This window comes from Pseudopipra pipra, chromosome 25 (assembly GCF_036250125.1).
Source record: "Pseudopipra pipra isolate bDixPip1 chromosome 25, bDixPip1.hap1, whole genome shotgun sequence".
NCBI lineage: Eukaryota > Metazoa > Chordata > Aves > Passeriformes > Pipridae > Pseudopipra > Pseudopipra pipra.
Genome location: NC_087573.1, coordinates 3,307,884 through 3,323,471, shown reverse-complemented (window position 1 = coordinate 3,323,471; position 15,588 = coordinate 3,307,884). Strand labels below are relative to the sequence as shown.

Below are 15,588 nucleotides of genomic sequence, written 5' to 3'. Positions count from 1 at the left end.
GAAAAGGAGAGTTAAAAAGTTAGAACTCAATGCTGTGGTTGTGGTATAGGGGCTATAATAATTTCGGGGATTTTCCAGGGAGTTTAACCTGGGCTGCAGATGTGCAGCTCCATCGAGGGGGATCTTCCTGGCTGGGAGGGGTCAGCCTGCTCCTGCTGCTCCCAAAATCCGCTGGAGGAGCGGCAGGTGACGCCGAAGGGGTGGCTTTGTGCCGAGCAGGAGGCCTGCAATTAGTGGGACTGGCACCCTTTGTGACAGTTATCTTAACTGCTCTCTGTGTGAGACAGGGCAGGGAAATGCTCCTCAAACACCTGCCCTGGGACACACCACAGGGACCCGTTTTGGCCAGGATGGCAGGAAAAGGGATAGTGTTCCTATCCCTGCTTGCAGGGAAGAGGGGTGATAGGATGGAAACAGCAGTGCTGGAACCAGCTCCTTGAGGGAACCGATCCTGCTGAGCTCCAGACAGAGTCACAGAATAGATTAGGTTGGAAAAGACCTCTGGGGTCATTGGATCCAACCTCTGGCGTTTTCAGAAAATTCACTGGCACGTCTCAAAAGCAGAAATCAGGTGAAATGAGGGACCTGCCCACTGCTGGAAAGACAAAGGATGTGATATCTCTGCAAGGTAGTCAAGACATAAGTGCTCACTGATATCCACAGGCCTCAACTGAGCAAATTAAACAGGAAATACAGAGACACAGTCATGGAAAAGGGGAAGGAGAAGAGGAACTGTTTGAAGAAGCGAAGCCAATAAAATTCCATGGAATGAAAAAGCCTGGGCTCGTGCACAAAGGTGTCCCACGAAGTCTCATTAGAGCAAAGAGACTTCAAAGTGTCTGCAGGGCTGCAGAGGTGCTCTGTGGGAGCAGGAAGGTGTGATTCAGCTCCCTGCCACTGCTCCGAGGTGTTCCTGAGCCCCAGGGGTGGGGGGATGCCAGAGCCCTGCCCGTGCCACCCCACCAGCGATGCCTGTGCCTCACCCTGGGCGGTGAGCGTAGGAAAAAATCACCCTCACAACATGAAGGGATGTGTGTTTTGAGGTGAATTTATTATCCCAGGGAACACCAGCTGCTAAACAATTCTGCCAGGGTTCATGTGCACACTCCCATTTGTTTGTTCCAGATGAAAGGTGTTTGTTCTTTGCCTTCCACCTCCCAGAAGAGCACAGACCTCCCCTCAGAAGTCCAGAAAAGAGGCCTGGACCAGCATGAAGGGCGTGCTGGGTGTGCTGCTGGGCAGGGGGACTTCTGTGAAGTGCATGCAGAGACATGGGAAAGTTGCCCAGTTTGGTTGTATTTTTAAGGAAGGACAACTGCCACTCAGTGACTGAGGCCACACAGCTGAAGGGACTGGTGGGCTGGGCTGGGCACGAAGCTCGGGCAAGCGCTTGGAAGATCTCCAGCAGATTTTATAGCAGAGAAATGGCCATGTGAGCACTGCTCTGATGTAACACGCCGTGGTGTGAGGCTGCCTTTGATCCTAACACGGGTAAACACCCCAGAACAATCTGCTTTTGCATCAAGGGTGAGGAGCTGCAGATGTGGATCGTTCCCTGCCGCACTCGCAGGTGGGCGAAGGGATTGTGCAGCGAGTGTGGCTCCAGAGGGACCTGGAGGAGGGAGGGAGGGAGGGCAGGAGGGATGGGAAGAGAAACTCCCATGTGTAGCTGCAGAGCAGCACCTGTGGAAAGAGAACCAACTTCTGTCAATGGGGGCAGGGGGTCCCTGCTGCCAGGGCCCCATTTCAGTGGGGGTGGCAGGGCCAGCAGGGCACCCTGGGTGGTTCCCACTGGGTGTAAATCCTAATGCCCGTGGCTGAGCCCCTCCTCTGCACCCTCTGCCCGAGCAGCCCTGCTCAACCTGGGCACCCCTGTGACATCCACCACCCTGGTGACACCCCCGTGGGCACAATGGTCCCTGTGATCACAATGGTCCCCGTGGTCACAATGGCCCCTGTGGTCACAATGGCCCTGACAGCCCTGACAACCAGCACTACCCACCCTGCCAGTGCTGCCTCCTGCCTCCCCCCCCAGACAGCCCCACATTCCAGGGTCCCCACCGGGGAGAGAACCTCACAGGTGGGTGCTCCAGGCTCAGAGCTCTCACCATGTCCCCATCCTGAGGGCAGGGGTCTGGAAGGTCCTTGCCCTGAGGGTGACCAGGGCGAAAAGGTCCCGCTGATGTCACTGTGGTGCCTCATCCCTTCCCCGCTGCGCAAATCCCGCTGCTGCCGTCAGACGGCTTTGCCCCCGTGGGGCTGAGAGCTCAGAGCAAACCGCACGTCACAGCCCTGGGGTGGCTCCTGGGGTGGCTCCTGGGGTGGCTCCAGAGGGACAGGAGAGGAACTGCAGGAGACAGGCAGCGCTGGCATCCAGGCAGGGCTCCGGCAGCCGCCCAGGGAACGCTTCGCCTGCCCGGCTGAGCCCTCCGAGCTTCCTTGGTTGCTGAACCAACCTTCTCCCTGTGACCCCTCCCGTGGGATTTTCTTTGATAGACAACAGACAGTTTGGGAGGGATTAAATGTATGAGTGGGTGCAGCAGGATTACGTGGGACTCTTCATTCAGGCACGGAGCGCTGGCAGTGCCGTAAATAGTGCTGTGGGCATTAAGATGGTGCTTCCCCTCCAAGGCAGTGATCACGTAAGCAGGTGCATTCACATGGGCAGGGAGGATGTTTCTGCAGAGCTTCAGGTGCTCCAGAGGATAAGCAGGAACCTCCAGGGCAGATGAGCCCCACCACAAGAGCAAAGCCCAAAGCTCAGCACTCCCAGGCTTGGTATCTGCCCGTCACTGGAAATGACTGTCAGGTCTCCATTGCCCAGCAAGGCTTGCCCATCTCGAAGGCATCTACATGACTTAGCAATTGGGTTGTCACAGGAGCTACAGCCTCCCCTCCACACCCCAAGTACGTGGGATTAATGACATTAGTGCTCCCCACTGGGTGGGTGCAGCAGCAGCAGCACAGTCGTGTGTGTACTTGTCCCTTCCAAAGAGAGAATGTCCACGAGCTCTCAGCGTGCATGTGTGTGAATATAAAATCATTGCTGAACAGATCTAAGTGCAGGGGTACACAAACCACACTGAAAGGACTGCAGTGGTACAAAATCTGCTCTTATTTTATTCCCTGGGGAAAAAAAATGGACTGAGGTTTCCTTGTGACAGCAACTGCTGAAATAACCCGTGTCCTGAGCTCCAGCCTTGCGGGTGCTGGAGAAATGAATGACCCTGGAGAAAGGAATGACAAGAAGAGGTGGTGAACCTGTAGGGGTCTGGTGATTCCCCTCTAAGACTTGAAGGAGATTCCTAAACAATCTGCAGAGTTGTGGGCATTCCCCTGCTAATAGGTTTAGGAGCCAGGGAACGGAAATAGAGCACCGAGTACGTCACGGAAACTGGGAAACCTCTTTACAAGGTTAAAAATAAGCAGAAAGCAGAGTGTTTATTTAGAACAGCCAGGAGTAAAGTGGCTAATTGCTGAGGGAAGAGCCAGTTTCCATTCGCACAGAGGTGTCGTCAATGAAAGCAAGACAACTGAGTCATGCTTAGGTAACAGCAGAGATATCCTGGCAGTCAAGCACAGCCTTGGAGCAGCAGTGGGTCACAACTCAGCCCCATGTGTGTCTTGGGGCACGTCCACACCCCCTCCTCTGCAAAGGGTTCTTACAAATGCTTGGGCAAAACAGGCTGTTTGTGCTGTCCTTGTCCCCCATGCTGTGCCTTCGTGTTTCAGGGGGGGAAACCCACTTAAAGGCTCAGCAGGAGCCGTTCACGTTCACCCAGAGGGGTGGTGGGAGGTCTCTGCAGAGGCCCCTGGAGCTGCTGAGCTGATGCTCAGGCTCTAAAGGGCAGTGTCAGGTTTCTGCCATCACTGCTGTGTCCCATTACCTGGTGGGTCAGATTGTGTTGAACCATTTTCCTGCCTCCTTTGCCGTGGCTGGGGTTTGGTGAAGGCTTTCCAAGGAGTGTGTGCTGCTGTCAGGTACAGCTGTTACAGCTGAGGCTCTGATCTGGGACTGGGGCTCTGCTGGAAAACAGTGTCCCCTAAAAGTGATGAAGGGGTGAGCCAGGTCAGACTGAGAGCAGGAACATCAGAAACTGTGAAGCACCTTATATTCACCCTGCACAGTTACAAATAACCAGCTGAAATGCCAGTCAAGAGAATCAAGTCCTTCCTGTCTCATCATGTGCATCCCCTCAGCATTTGTTTCCAGTAATTTGCTTTTATATTTCCAGAACATCACAGGATTTTTAACTCCCTTTCTCTTTATGCAGCACCACCTTAGATTTTTAGCTAAAGAAATGTAAATACTTGACTTCTCATCATTTACACTGTAATGTAAAAAGCCCTCCTTGTCTGTTTAACTTGCTGGGTTTGGCCACCACTACACAACTCTTGCACTGGGGCCTTAAGCACTGATGAAGATGGCAAAGCATGGGGGCAATATTACAATGCCTTTGTCTGGCTCTTTTGCTCCACAGGGAGGATGTTTCTGCAAAGCTTCAGGTGCCCCAGAGGATAAGCAGGAATCTCCAGGGCTCAGCCACAGGCGGCTGAAACACCAGAAGCCCCCGGCAAAGACCACACGAGACCCAAGGGAATGGAGAAGACCAAAGCAAGGCAGGAGCTCTCCAGCACACAGCCCAGCCCAAAGAACAAGCCCTCTGCAGCACACCAGCAGCAGGACCAGCCTTTGGCCAGTCGCTTCGTTCCAGTTGTTGTCCACACTGGGGGACGTCCCCTCAGCTCCTTCAACTTTGTCTTCTACCGACGGACACTCTCCAACTCGTACTGCCCCTTCTACACCGTGCAGAGGCCCTACTGTGGGTACCAGTTCCGAGAGGACACCACCCATGGCAAGATACAAACGGACCTGGAACCTGCCGACGTTCGCAAATGGAGACCCTTCCGTAGCAAAAAGCTCTAGTCAGGACCAGGGAAGCCCAAGCAGCAAAGCCCAAGCAATAAAGCCCAAGCAATAAAGCCCAAGCAATAAAGCCCAAGCAGTAAAGCCCAAACAATAAAGCCCAAACAATGAAACCAGCAACCGGTGTGACTTCAGTTTTCCATTGGTGTCTGAGTTATGACAAGCAGCGAACACGTGAGCCAAGGGGTGGGTGCTGAGGCTGTGTCACTGCTCCCCAGAGAAATATGCAGTGTGGATTTTGCTCTAAAAACCCGGTCCAACTTGTCCTGTCGTTTACTGGCAGCTGCTCGTGCAGAGGCACTGGGTGTCAGCAGCACAGGGCACTGAGTGAGTGGCCACCCAGCCAAGCTCATCTGCACCAGCCCGGCCCCAGCACAGGCTGCAAAACCTGGGAAGGTTTCATACAATCACAGAATGGTTTGGGTTGGAAGGGACCTTAAAGCCAATCTAGTTTCACTCCTTGCCATGTGCAGGGACACCCTCCACTAGCCCAGGTTGCTCCAAGCCCTGTCCAACCTGACCTTGGACACTTCCAGGGATGGGGCAGCCACAGCTTCTCTGGGCAGCCTGTGCCAGGAGCTCACCACCCCCTCACAGGGAAGAGTTTCTTTCTAATATCTGACATAAATTTCCCCTCTTTCAGTTTGAACCCACTAGTCCCTGTCCTGTCACTCCAATTCCTGATGAACAGTCTCTCTCCAGCTCCCTTGCAGCCCCTTCAGATACTGGAGGGCTGCTCTGCCTCCACACAACCTTCTCTTCCCAGCTCTCTCAGCTTGAAGCCAGCTTCTCATTTCACCAGCTCCTCTAAATTCTGCTCCTTCTTTGAAAGGCCATTTTCTTTCACTCGGCTTTCCCAGGCTCAGGCAAAGTGGTGTTCTCAGTGACTGGAAAAGCATGTCCTGTTTGTGGCACACATTCCAGAAGGCAGCAAAAGCAGTTCAGCTTTTGCACTGCCCGCTCTAGAGAAGCGGACACACCATCATCAAGTGCTTCTTGAAACACTCGGTGAGCCTGTATCCACTTTTAATGCACAACATTCCTGCTGCTGCTGAACACCTCAGTCCTGCAGCCCCTCTCTGTGCTCCGGGGCTATTCCAGCCGTGTCCCCTGTGGGGTTGGATCAGAGCCCAGGTTCCTCTTGCACGATGGGGACCTGGCGGTGAGTGCAGAATTAGCACATCCAATTATCTTCCTCAGCCTAATTCCCTTTTCATAACTGTTTTACGCTTGTGTAATCCTGCCTGTTTTAGCAGAGTTATTCCTACTTCGCTTCCGCGCGTACGCAACGCTGAGCTCTGAACCACGCAAGAGTTGGGCTCTTTTAGTCATCAGATAAGTCTTTAAACTTGCTAGATATAAAAAAATGTGTGTTATGGGATGAACTCCCTGTGGGCAGAGACCCAGCAGTCACATCCTAGTGGAGGATTTGGCTCGTGCTGTGTTCTGTATTTTATCCCCCCGTCCTTCTCCTCTGGGTTGTTGTTACTCATATTTACACGGAGAATTTTTTCGTGGTAATTCATCACAAATGAAAACTGGAGCTGCATTTAACTCCACTGGTGTCAGCCAAGTTCTGGTAATGCACCAACCAGGACACACTCCCGGGATGAGCAGAGTGTGGGACAATTCTGAGGAGAAAACACCCAACTATCAGAACCAGGGAGACTGAACACTGGGACCCTGCAGCTGAGGGGGGGGAGGCACCTTCACCTTCCTGGTGCTGGCAATGAAAGCACTTAAAGCTTTACCATTTAAAGCAATTATGTTTCTATATTTATCTCAGCACACCAAATTTACCCTCAGAAGCATCTCTTCTAGGAGCTCACGTGGTACTTCCCCCTCCCTGAATTTCAGGCTCTAGAGCCCTGTTTGGAATCCTCTGGCAGATCAAGCTGAAGGGAAATCAAAAAGGCAGTAACAGCACAGAGAATTCTGAGTGGTTTTCTCTCTTTCTTCTTACTCTGATTTTGGTGTAAAACTTATTTTTCATGTGATGTCTGCCCCCACGCCCCCCCAATGATAAATGAAGTGGATTAAGAGATTAGATCATCAAGGAGAAAATTCCACCTCCTAAGCTCCTGTTGGGCCTGTAATCTGCAAGACTTCCCCATTTTACCTCTTTTCTATTTTAACCCTGAACTCTTAATGCCTGGCAGGAGCCCGACACCCCCCTGAGCCTCATTGGCTGGGCAGGGATTTGCTGGGTACTTAAATGTCACCCTCTTGCCCAAAGAGGGTTTTGTGCTTTTGAGTTTTCCCGGGAGGACGCGTCTTCTGCATCCACCACGGAATTGGTACAGCCCTCGCACCAGGCAGCTGGTTCTCCCTGACACTGTGACCCCTGCAGAGTGCTGGGAGCATCTGAACTTCAAAGGCAAGAAGCAGAACTTTGAGAATTTTTATTCTCAGGCTTCACAAAACCTCTTTTTTTTTTTTTTTTGGCTGCAAAGCCACCAGCCCTCGGTGTGGAGATGGGGAACATGGACGGGAAAACCGTGGAGGAGCTCAGCACCACCGAGTGCCACCAGTGGTATAAGAAGTTCATGACAGAGTGTCCTTCTGGCCAGCTCACCCTCTACGAGTTCAAACAGTTTTTTGGCTTGAAAAACCTGAGTCCTTCAGCGAACAAATACGTTGAGCAAATGTTTGAGACGTTTGACTTCAATAAGGTAAATATTGTCCTTCCCGCTCAGCTGCGCTGGGATGGGCTGTGCTCTGCTCCCTGTGATCCCCCGCGGTGTGTTTGGGTGTGTGTGATATTGAAAACGTCCTGAGTATGCACAGCCTGATTTTCTGTGGCCTCATAAATTGCAAAATCAGTTCTGGGAGGTGAAAAATGCCAGCAAAAAACCCTTCGCCCGCTGCCTGTTCTGCGAGAAAGCAGACTTCTCCCAGAGCTGATATTTTCCTTTTGGTTTTAAGTGATTAAAACAGTGGGGTTTTATCTGGCAGGCTGTGATCCCTTTAAAATGAAGTGCCCTTTAATCCTTAAGTATCAAATGTTGTGACAGTAAGGAACAAGTGGTGTGAGAACAAGGGCTGCATTCATGCAGAGACAGCGAGTTCCCAAGCCACGAGCCACAGTTTACAGAACAGATCAGGTCTGTTTTGCATTGCTTTAAATTATAAATGGATTAGTTTCATTGATTTTTTTTTGCCATGTGCTCTGTCCCCTGTGATAAGGAGCTCAGGTCCTTTGTTCCCTGTGGGGAGGGAGGCTTTGCTCCTCGGGCTGTTGCTGTGCTGGACCCCCAGAACGGGGCAGTCCTGGAGCACCTGGACATGTTTGGGAGTGCTGCCAGAAGAGCAGCTGGATGCTGAGTCTCTGAGAGGAAACAACATCCTCCTTCACTTGCAAATGATTTGAAATTGCGCCTCCTGTGAGGTGAGGAATATGTTTTATTGCAACTCAAAGGCTTTAATGGCCTTAATCCCATTGAAAAAAATGCAAATCAGGCCCCAAATCCTTCAGGTGTTTGCTTGAGCCTTGGCCTTTACCTTGCTCACTGCCCCATGTTTCAATGCATGCCTGAAAAGGGAATTGATGCACTGGAAATCCTGCTGGGAATGGGGCTTAGCAGCTATTTATACCTAATCTGGCTCCTGCAGCAGTGGGATAAAGCAGATGATCTCCTCCTGAACCGGCCGGCGGAGCCGTGGCTTTGTTCATTGACAAAACCCTGGCTTATGCTCTAATGACCTGTCCCTGGTTGGTAGTACAGAATGATGGAATCATTAGGCTTGGAAAAGACCTCTCTAAGATTATCAAGCTCCTCCATGTTCACCACTAACCCACATCCCCAGGTGCCACATCCTTTTGAGCACTTCCAGGGAGGTATGTGCCACGTCCCACGTGCCAGTTTCCTTCCAAGGGTCATGGCAATGCTCTGTGGTGGGCAGGAGGCACTTCAGCAAAGCTTACAGGAGCTGTGACCATCATGGGCAGTGTCTGGAGGCAGGCTGGTGACCTGGGAGCTCATCCCAGCAGCTCTGCAGTGATCCACAGCCCTGGGAGCGAGCCCTCTGTGGGTCCAGCTGAAGGTCTCCTGATGCCATGGCAGGAGCTGGAGGTGGGCAAACACCTCGGAGGAAAGTCAAAGATAAAAGTGTTTGTGCTTCTGACGTGACCAAATGTGAAGCAAATACAGAAATGGCACAGGGAGCATAGAGCAGCATCTAGGCCCAGATGTCACCAGCATGCTGGGGTGACTCCTCATGTTATTCCTCTCTGGGATTTTTTCATCCAAGACCCCCTTGCAGCAGAAAAGAGCTGTAGATGTGTGCAGGCAGGATGAGGTTGTGTAATCCACCAGGACTCATCTGCATAAGCCTGTGCCTCTTTGACCCCTGAATTACCACTGCTTTGCATAAAGAGATTCCCTGAGCACAGGCTTTGGAGGCTTCCTTAGTGCCCAAGCCAGGAACACCCACTGAGTTCATTCCTTCCCAACAAATAACGGTCCGAGGTTGGATTTGATGATCTTGGAGGCCTTTTCTAACTTCAGTGATTCTCTAATTCTGTAATGGCTCTGCACAGATTAACATGGAGCCTTGGTTTTAACCACTGGGCATGCAGGGGACCCCCACCCCCCTGCCCTCTGCTGTGCTCCACAAGCCCCTGTCTCAAGGTGGAGGCCACCAGTGGGGACCAGTTCCAGCAGGGACCTCCAGAAGTGACCAGGAAAATCACACACTGCCTGACTCTCTTCTTTTAATCTCATCTTAGCTTCTAACCTTCTGCTTTCAGGATGGCTACATAGATTTTATGGAATATGTGGCAGCTCTGAGCCTGGTCCTGAAAGGGAAGGTGGACCAGAAGCTTCGGTGGTACTTCAAGCTCTATGATGTGGACGGGAACGGCTGCATTGACCGGGGAGAGCTGCTGAACATCATCAAAGTGAGTGGGCTCAGCTTTTCCATTTCTATCACAGGTGGTCATTACAGGCAGGTAGACAGAGAGGTTGTAAGAGGAACATTCCAACCCAGCTAATTCCATGGTAAATTAGTAGGCACTGGCCAAACCTGCTGCTTGTCCTCTGCCAGTCCTCCCTGGTGGACCTGTCTCCAACATCCCACACCTCCCATGGCATCTGCACACTCTGACACACAGCAGCCCCTGGTCTTCTCCTGGCTGTTTAACCCCATCCACTGAAACTTGGACTGAGATAAGCACTTGAATTTAATCTAAGGGTTTTCAGAGGTGAGCAGCTCCTGGTTTATCCCAGCATGGCCACTAAATCTTGTAAAGCATTGGCTGCCTTTGGAAGTGATTTTAAACTCCAGGTTTTTTTAGACAAGACTTATTGCTTTCAAAACCTAACTGCCTGCAAAATAGTTTAGCCTCTCATGGTCTCTGGTGTCTCAGGTCCCTTGGCCACTTGTGCTGATGGATACACAACCTGCAGAGCACTCAGTAATTCCCTTGTGTCCTTCGTTCCCTCCAGGCCATTCGAGCCATCAACCGCTGCAACGAAACGATGTCGGCTGAGGAGTTCACAGACATGGTGTTCGACAAAATCGACATAAATGGAGATGGTGAGGGACTTCCCTAAGCAATTCCAATGCTCCCACCTTCCCCCTTACCTGCCAGAGCAATTCCAGGTGCTGGGCGTCCCAAAACACCAGGATATGGGGAGAGCTGGCAGAGGGTGGCTCTCCGTGAAGGTTGAGCTCCCTGTGCCCTCTGTGGGCTGCAGCTGGCCCAAGGGGACACTGCAAACTGCCCCTTGTCCTACTGGCAGGGTGGGGATCTGTGGCGGGGTTTGGGGTGCACAACTCACATATTTAAGACCCCAAACTTAGAGTCTGTACAACTGCTGGGGGGGGGCTGCTGCGACACCATCAGAGAGGCTGCAGGATCTGACAGCCCCTTCCTGAACGTGCTCCCGCAGGTGAGCTGTCCCTGGAAGAGTTCATGGAGGGCGTGCAGAAGGATGAAATGCTGCTGGACATCCTCACCCGCAGCCTGGACCTGACACACATCGTCCGGTTGATCCAGAACGACGGGAAGAACCCGCACGAGCTGGAGGAGGCAGCGGCTGACAAGTAACCCCCTGGGACGCTCTCCCTGCGCCTCCACTTTTCCCCCCTTGCATTATTAACTCGTGTCGTGGTTGTGGGAGCTGGTGAACTGTCCCAGTGCCAGTGTGTGGCCAGGCTACCCTGTTAGTGCAGGGACCAGGACCTGCTCTGAAGGTGCCGCTCCCCCGGCAGATGGTTTGGGGGAGCCGGGGGGCCCTGCCCGGCGCTAGAGGAAAAGCTGCTGCAAGGAGGGGATGTGGACACATGGAAAACACTCCCCCCACCCCGGATTGCCACGAGCCCTGAGCTGTGCAGGGCCCTCTGGATGTTGCTGTCGAGCAGAGTGGGGGGACAATGTCACCTCCCCAGGCAGGGGAGCAGCACGAGGCTGTGCAGCCTGAGAACACACAGACAGCACCTCAAAATTTAGGCTGTGGCCAACACCAGCCTCTGCAGCCTTGGCAGGGGACAAACCCCAGGGCTGCCCTGCACTTGGCCCCAGTGAGAGGGGTCCTAGAAAAGCAAAACTAAACCTTCCCCTCCCGTTTATATTTCCAGAGCAAGCAGTCACCATTTTTGGTCACCTGTTCTTTGATTTATTATTAGCAATGATTAGTGATAATGTAAGGTAAAAACATTTACGAGCTAGAAAAAGGGGAGGGGTGAATGCAGTGGCTTTTCTTTGTTTAAAAGCATTAAAAACATCGAATGGTGCCTTTTTTTAACAACCACCTGGACTTTAAGGGCATTTTTCTCCTTGAAGTATCTGGAAGTAATAAGTACTTCCAGGCAAGTAGAACCAGACATAAGTACTGCAACAGCAGTAACCTGAGAAGGAGAAGCTTTGCACGTTTGTAGGAATATTCCTGCACATTTTACCACCTGGACAGCAAAATCCAACTGCCCTGTGAGTTAGACTTGAGCATCAAGGTGGTTTTAACCCCAAAGCCTGCGTGCATTTTGGAGGGGTGGGTGAGCTGCTAGAGGCGGGCGAGTGCGGCGCCCGCGCCACGAGCATCCGCGGTACCTGAGCCTGGGTCCCATCACCTCTGACATGGCATCACACACAGTCCCCCACGGAGTAAAAAACCCCTTCTCAGAGCGCCCCTGGGGCCCAGCAGCCTCGTGCCATGAGCAGGGGCTGCCCCCAGGACCCCGCACACGCACAAGGGTGGCTGTGGGAGCTGCAGCCTTGCCCAGCCCACCCCCCCTCCCTGAGCCGGGGCTGAGCCTTGGCTGCTCCTGGAGAGGAGCTTCCCCGTCTGATGGGAGCAAGTTTCAGGCATGGTGAGGCAATACAGGACACCAGGAAGGGTTTCTTGCCCAGCTGAAAGTCTTGTTGTTTAGCACTGGGTGTTTGCAACCTCCTGAGCGTTATTCCTGTGCGTCTCGTTCACTGGGCAGTGCTTTGCCTGGAAGCTTTTGTACTTCCAGTCTTGTAGTGAACTAATAAAGATGCTTTACAACATTATTCCAGGTTGGGCTGCTTCTGTCTTTCAATCAATCCTTCTCTTTCCAGCGGGACAGATTAACTGGCTCATGCAAGTGCAAAACCCCTTTGTTTTGACTTTATTAAAATAGTTCTTTTACAAGAACAGGCACAAGCTGTGGGGAGAAGTCTGATTTCTTCAGGATCAATGTAGAAAAGGAGCTGCTCCCAGGTTCTTGCATCCCATGGGTGCTGCCTGCTCTTCTGTACCTCATCTGCATCGTCAGGTAGTTTTACCTTTAGTAAAACCCTTAGTAAAACCTTTAGTAAAACTACCACCCCCTGGGTAGTCCTACAACTGTTTCTTCCAGAGCTCTGCTTTACCCACCCACATTTCCAGGCACATCCTGTTTTCCTCCTTCCTTGCAGCCCCACAACTCCCTCCTGCCCTATTTCCCACCCAAACAGAGCAGCAGGTTCAGGCTCTGGGGTTGTTGTCAGGCACAGAAACACACCATGGAAAGGAACCCTTTGATGGGCCAACCTGTCCACTCACACCAGTGCAAGAGGGAGAAGCTGCAACTGCTTATTAAAGGTGGGCTGAGCTGTTTACTCAGTGTGTAACACTCCTTCTTGCAGCACAATTAACTCCCCCACAAATGACCAGCACAAAACTTACAGCACTTTGGCTTTACAGCACAAGGAGGGAGCTAAGCTGAGCTCCAGCCCCTCCTCTGCACCCAAAAAGCAGCTCTGACAAGCCCAAGTTCTATTTATAAAGACAAAGTTATTCTAAAAAGGCTGTGTCAGGACTGCCAGCAGGCCAAAGACACCTTTCAAACCTCAGTGTCTCTGTTCCAAAGGATGTTTTTTCAGCCTCTAAGAAAGCAAATAAGAAATAATTAGAAACTAATGTTGTGACTCTCCTGGCCCCAGCTCATGCATAATTAATTTATTTCCAAATAGTGGTGGCTGTTGAGGTGCCACAGGCACATTGCTCACCCCTGTGACAATGTCCCTGGTGCTGGGAGGCAGCACAGCCTCCCTGGGGAGTGTGGGGGAGGATTTTTGGGGAGGGATGGGCCTGGGAGGCTGCACGGCCACACTGCAGGTCTGACCCCAGGTCCCAGCTCTGCCTCTGCTTTGGGGTGACCTGGGACCAGCCCCTGGAGCCAGGTTTGTTCAGAAGAGCTGTAGCTGCACTAAAATTATAGAGTTATAGAACAGTTTGGGTTGGAAGGGACGTTTAAAGGTCACCTAGTCCAACTCCCCTGTGATGAGGTGGGCACAGAATTATGGAATCATTAAGGTTGGAAAAGACCTCTGGGATCATCAGCTCCACCCTGTGCCCGATGCCCACCTTGTCCCCCAGCCCAGAGCTCTGAGTGCCACATCCAGGCTTTCCTTGGACACCTCCAGGGATGGGGACTCCCCCACCTCCCTGGGCAGCCCCTTGCAATGCTTGAAAAACACCTTCCACCAGCCCAGGTTGCTCCAAGCCCCGTCCAACCTGGCCTTGGACACTGCCAGGGATGGGGCAGCTCCCGGGGCAGCCCATGCCAGTGAACAGTAAAGAATTCCTCCCTGATATCTGCTCTGAGTCTCCCCCGTGTCGGTTCGCGGCCATTCCCGCCCGTCCTGTCCCTGCCTGCCCGAGCGAACCCTCCCTGTCCCTGGTTTTTGGGAGCCCTTTGGACGCTCCCCGAGGTCCCGCTCCCGTGTCCGGCAGCGCCCCCTGGCGGCTCCATCGGGAATCCCGGGAATCCGCCGGGATGGGCCCGGCCCATCCCAAAATCAGAGGGAAAGGCGATGATGAGCTGAAACGGCAGAAACATCCCCTCGTGTATCCCCGAGAGGTGGGGCGGGAGACCCAAAAGGCAAAGAAATGGCACAAAACTCGCTCTCAGACTTCCAAAGGTCTTTTTTCCACTGCACATCGCTGATCCCCTGTTCCTGCAGCACAGCCCTGATCCCAGAACACCAGCAGGCTGCCTTAAATACAGGATATCTGAGGGTGATGCGTGTGAGATACTTCCTATAGTTCCGAGGAGCTTTTTCCTTTGAAGAAAAGGAAGAACAGAAAGAAGAGAAAGGAGAAGGGAGGATAGTAGGGAAAGGGAAGGAAGGGAGAGAGAAGAGAAGAGAAGAGAAGAGAAGAGAAGAGAAGAGAAGAGAAGAGAAGAGAAGAGAAGAGAAGAGAAGAGAAGAGAAGAGAAGAGAAGAGAAGAGAAGAGAAGAGAAGAGAAGAGAAGAGAAGAGAAGAGAAGAGAAGAGAAGAGAAGAGAAGAGAAGAGAAGAGAAAGAGAAAAGGAAGGAAGGAAGAAGGAGAGAGAAAGAAAGAGGAAGGAAGGGAGGAAGGAAGGAAGGGAGGAAGGAAGGAAAAAAAAGAAAGAAAGAAGGAAGGAAAGAAAGAGAAAAAGAAAGAAAGAGAAAGAAAGAAAGAAAGAAAGGGAAAGAGAGAAAGAAAAGAAAGAAAGAAATTAATTTTAAGGAATTTTTCCATACTGGCAGAGCTGCACACAGGTGCTTTGGGAATGACCTGGACACGAACCTTCCCTCTGGGCAGCCACTGAGCCCCAGCTGCCCAGGGATGAGCCTCCCCTCTCTGAACATCATTTTAGGGACCCAGAGCCAGCCTAAGCACAGAGCTGGGTGCAGTGATCCTCTTTCCCTCTCAGCCTTTTATTTCTGCTGCTCAGCAGTTTCTCCAGGAATGCATCTTCCAGCTTTCTAACCTGACTGTTCCACCTTGAAACCTGCCCAACCTCAGGGGCATCAAGCATTGGGAGCAGATGGTAGCCCAGAAAAATCACATGGCATTTGCCTTTTCCAAGCCGTCCCGTTGCCAAATTTAGCCCCGAAAGAAATCCGATCAGCCAAATCCAATTCTAGCCGGGCTGTAAGTCTGGAAAACGGATTATGCAGAATGCCTGACATCAACAGCTTGCTGCAAACGTTGAGTTGAGTTTGGGAAGAGATCAGGGTGTTTATACCTATGGATTTAAAAATAGGACTAAGACCAAAGCAGCCTGTGATTCCTTGACAAAAGATTACACAATCAGGAAGAGGGACAATTTTCCACTGGGTTATGCCAGCACTGACACAACTATATCCACTGTGTCCATCCCAGATCTGCCCAGGCCAGAGGAGGTGGAAACATCCAGCTCCTGAGCCCTAAATTCCTCAGGGTTCCTGCTTCAGCCCTGGC

The 15,588-nt window shown here is 52.0% G+C and overlaps 1 protein-coding gene across 1 annotated transcript; it reads left to right on the top strand.

The window, feature by feature from the left end:
* The first annotated feature begins 6,293 nt into the window (after positions 1 to 6,293).
* GUCA1A (guanylate cyclase activator 1A) lies at positions 6,294 to 12,422 on the top strand. Its single transcript, XM_064635931.1, has 4 exons — positions 6,294 to 7,599; positions 9,678 to 9,827; positions 10,375 to 10,465; positions 10,822 to 12,422. Exons 1-4 carry the CDS (start codon positions 7,402 to 7,404, stop codon positions 10,977 to 10,979), a joined length of 597 nt encoding a protein of 198 aa, XP_064492001.1. The 5' UTR covers positions 6,294 to 7,401; the 3' UTR covers positions 10,980 to 12,422.
* The last annotated feature ends 3,166 nt before the right edge of the window (positions 12,423 to 15,588 follow it).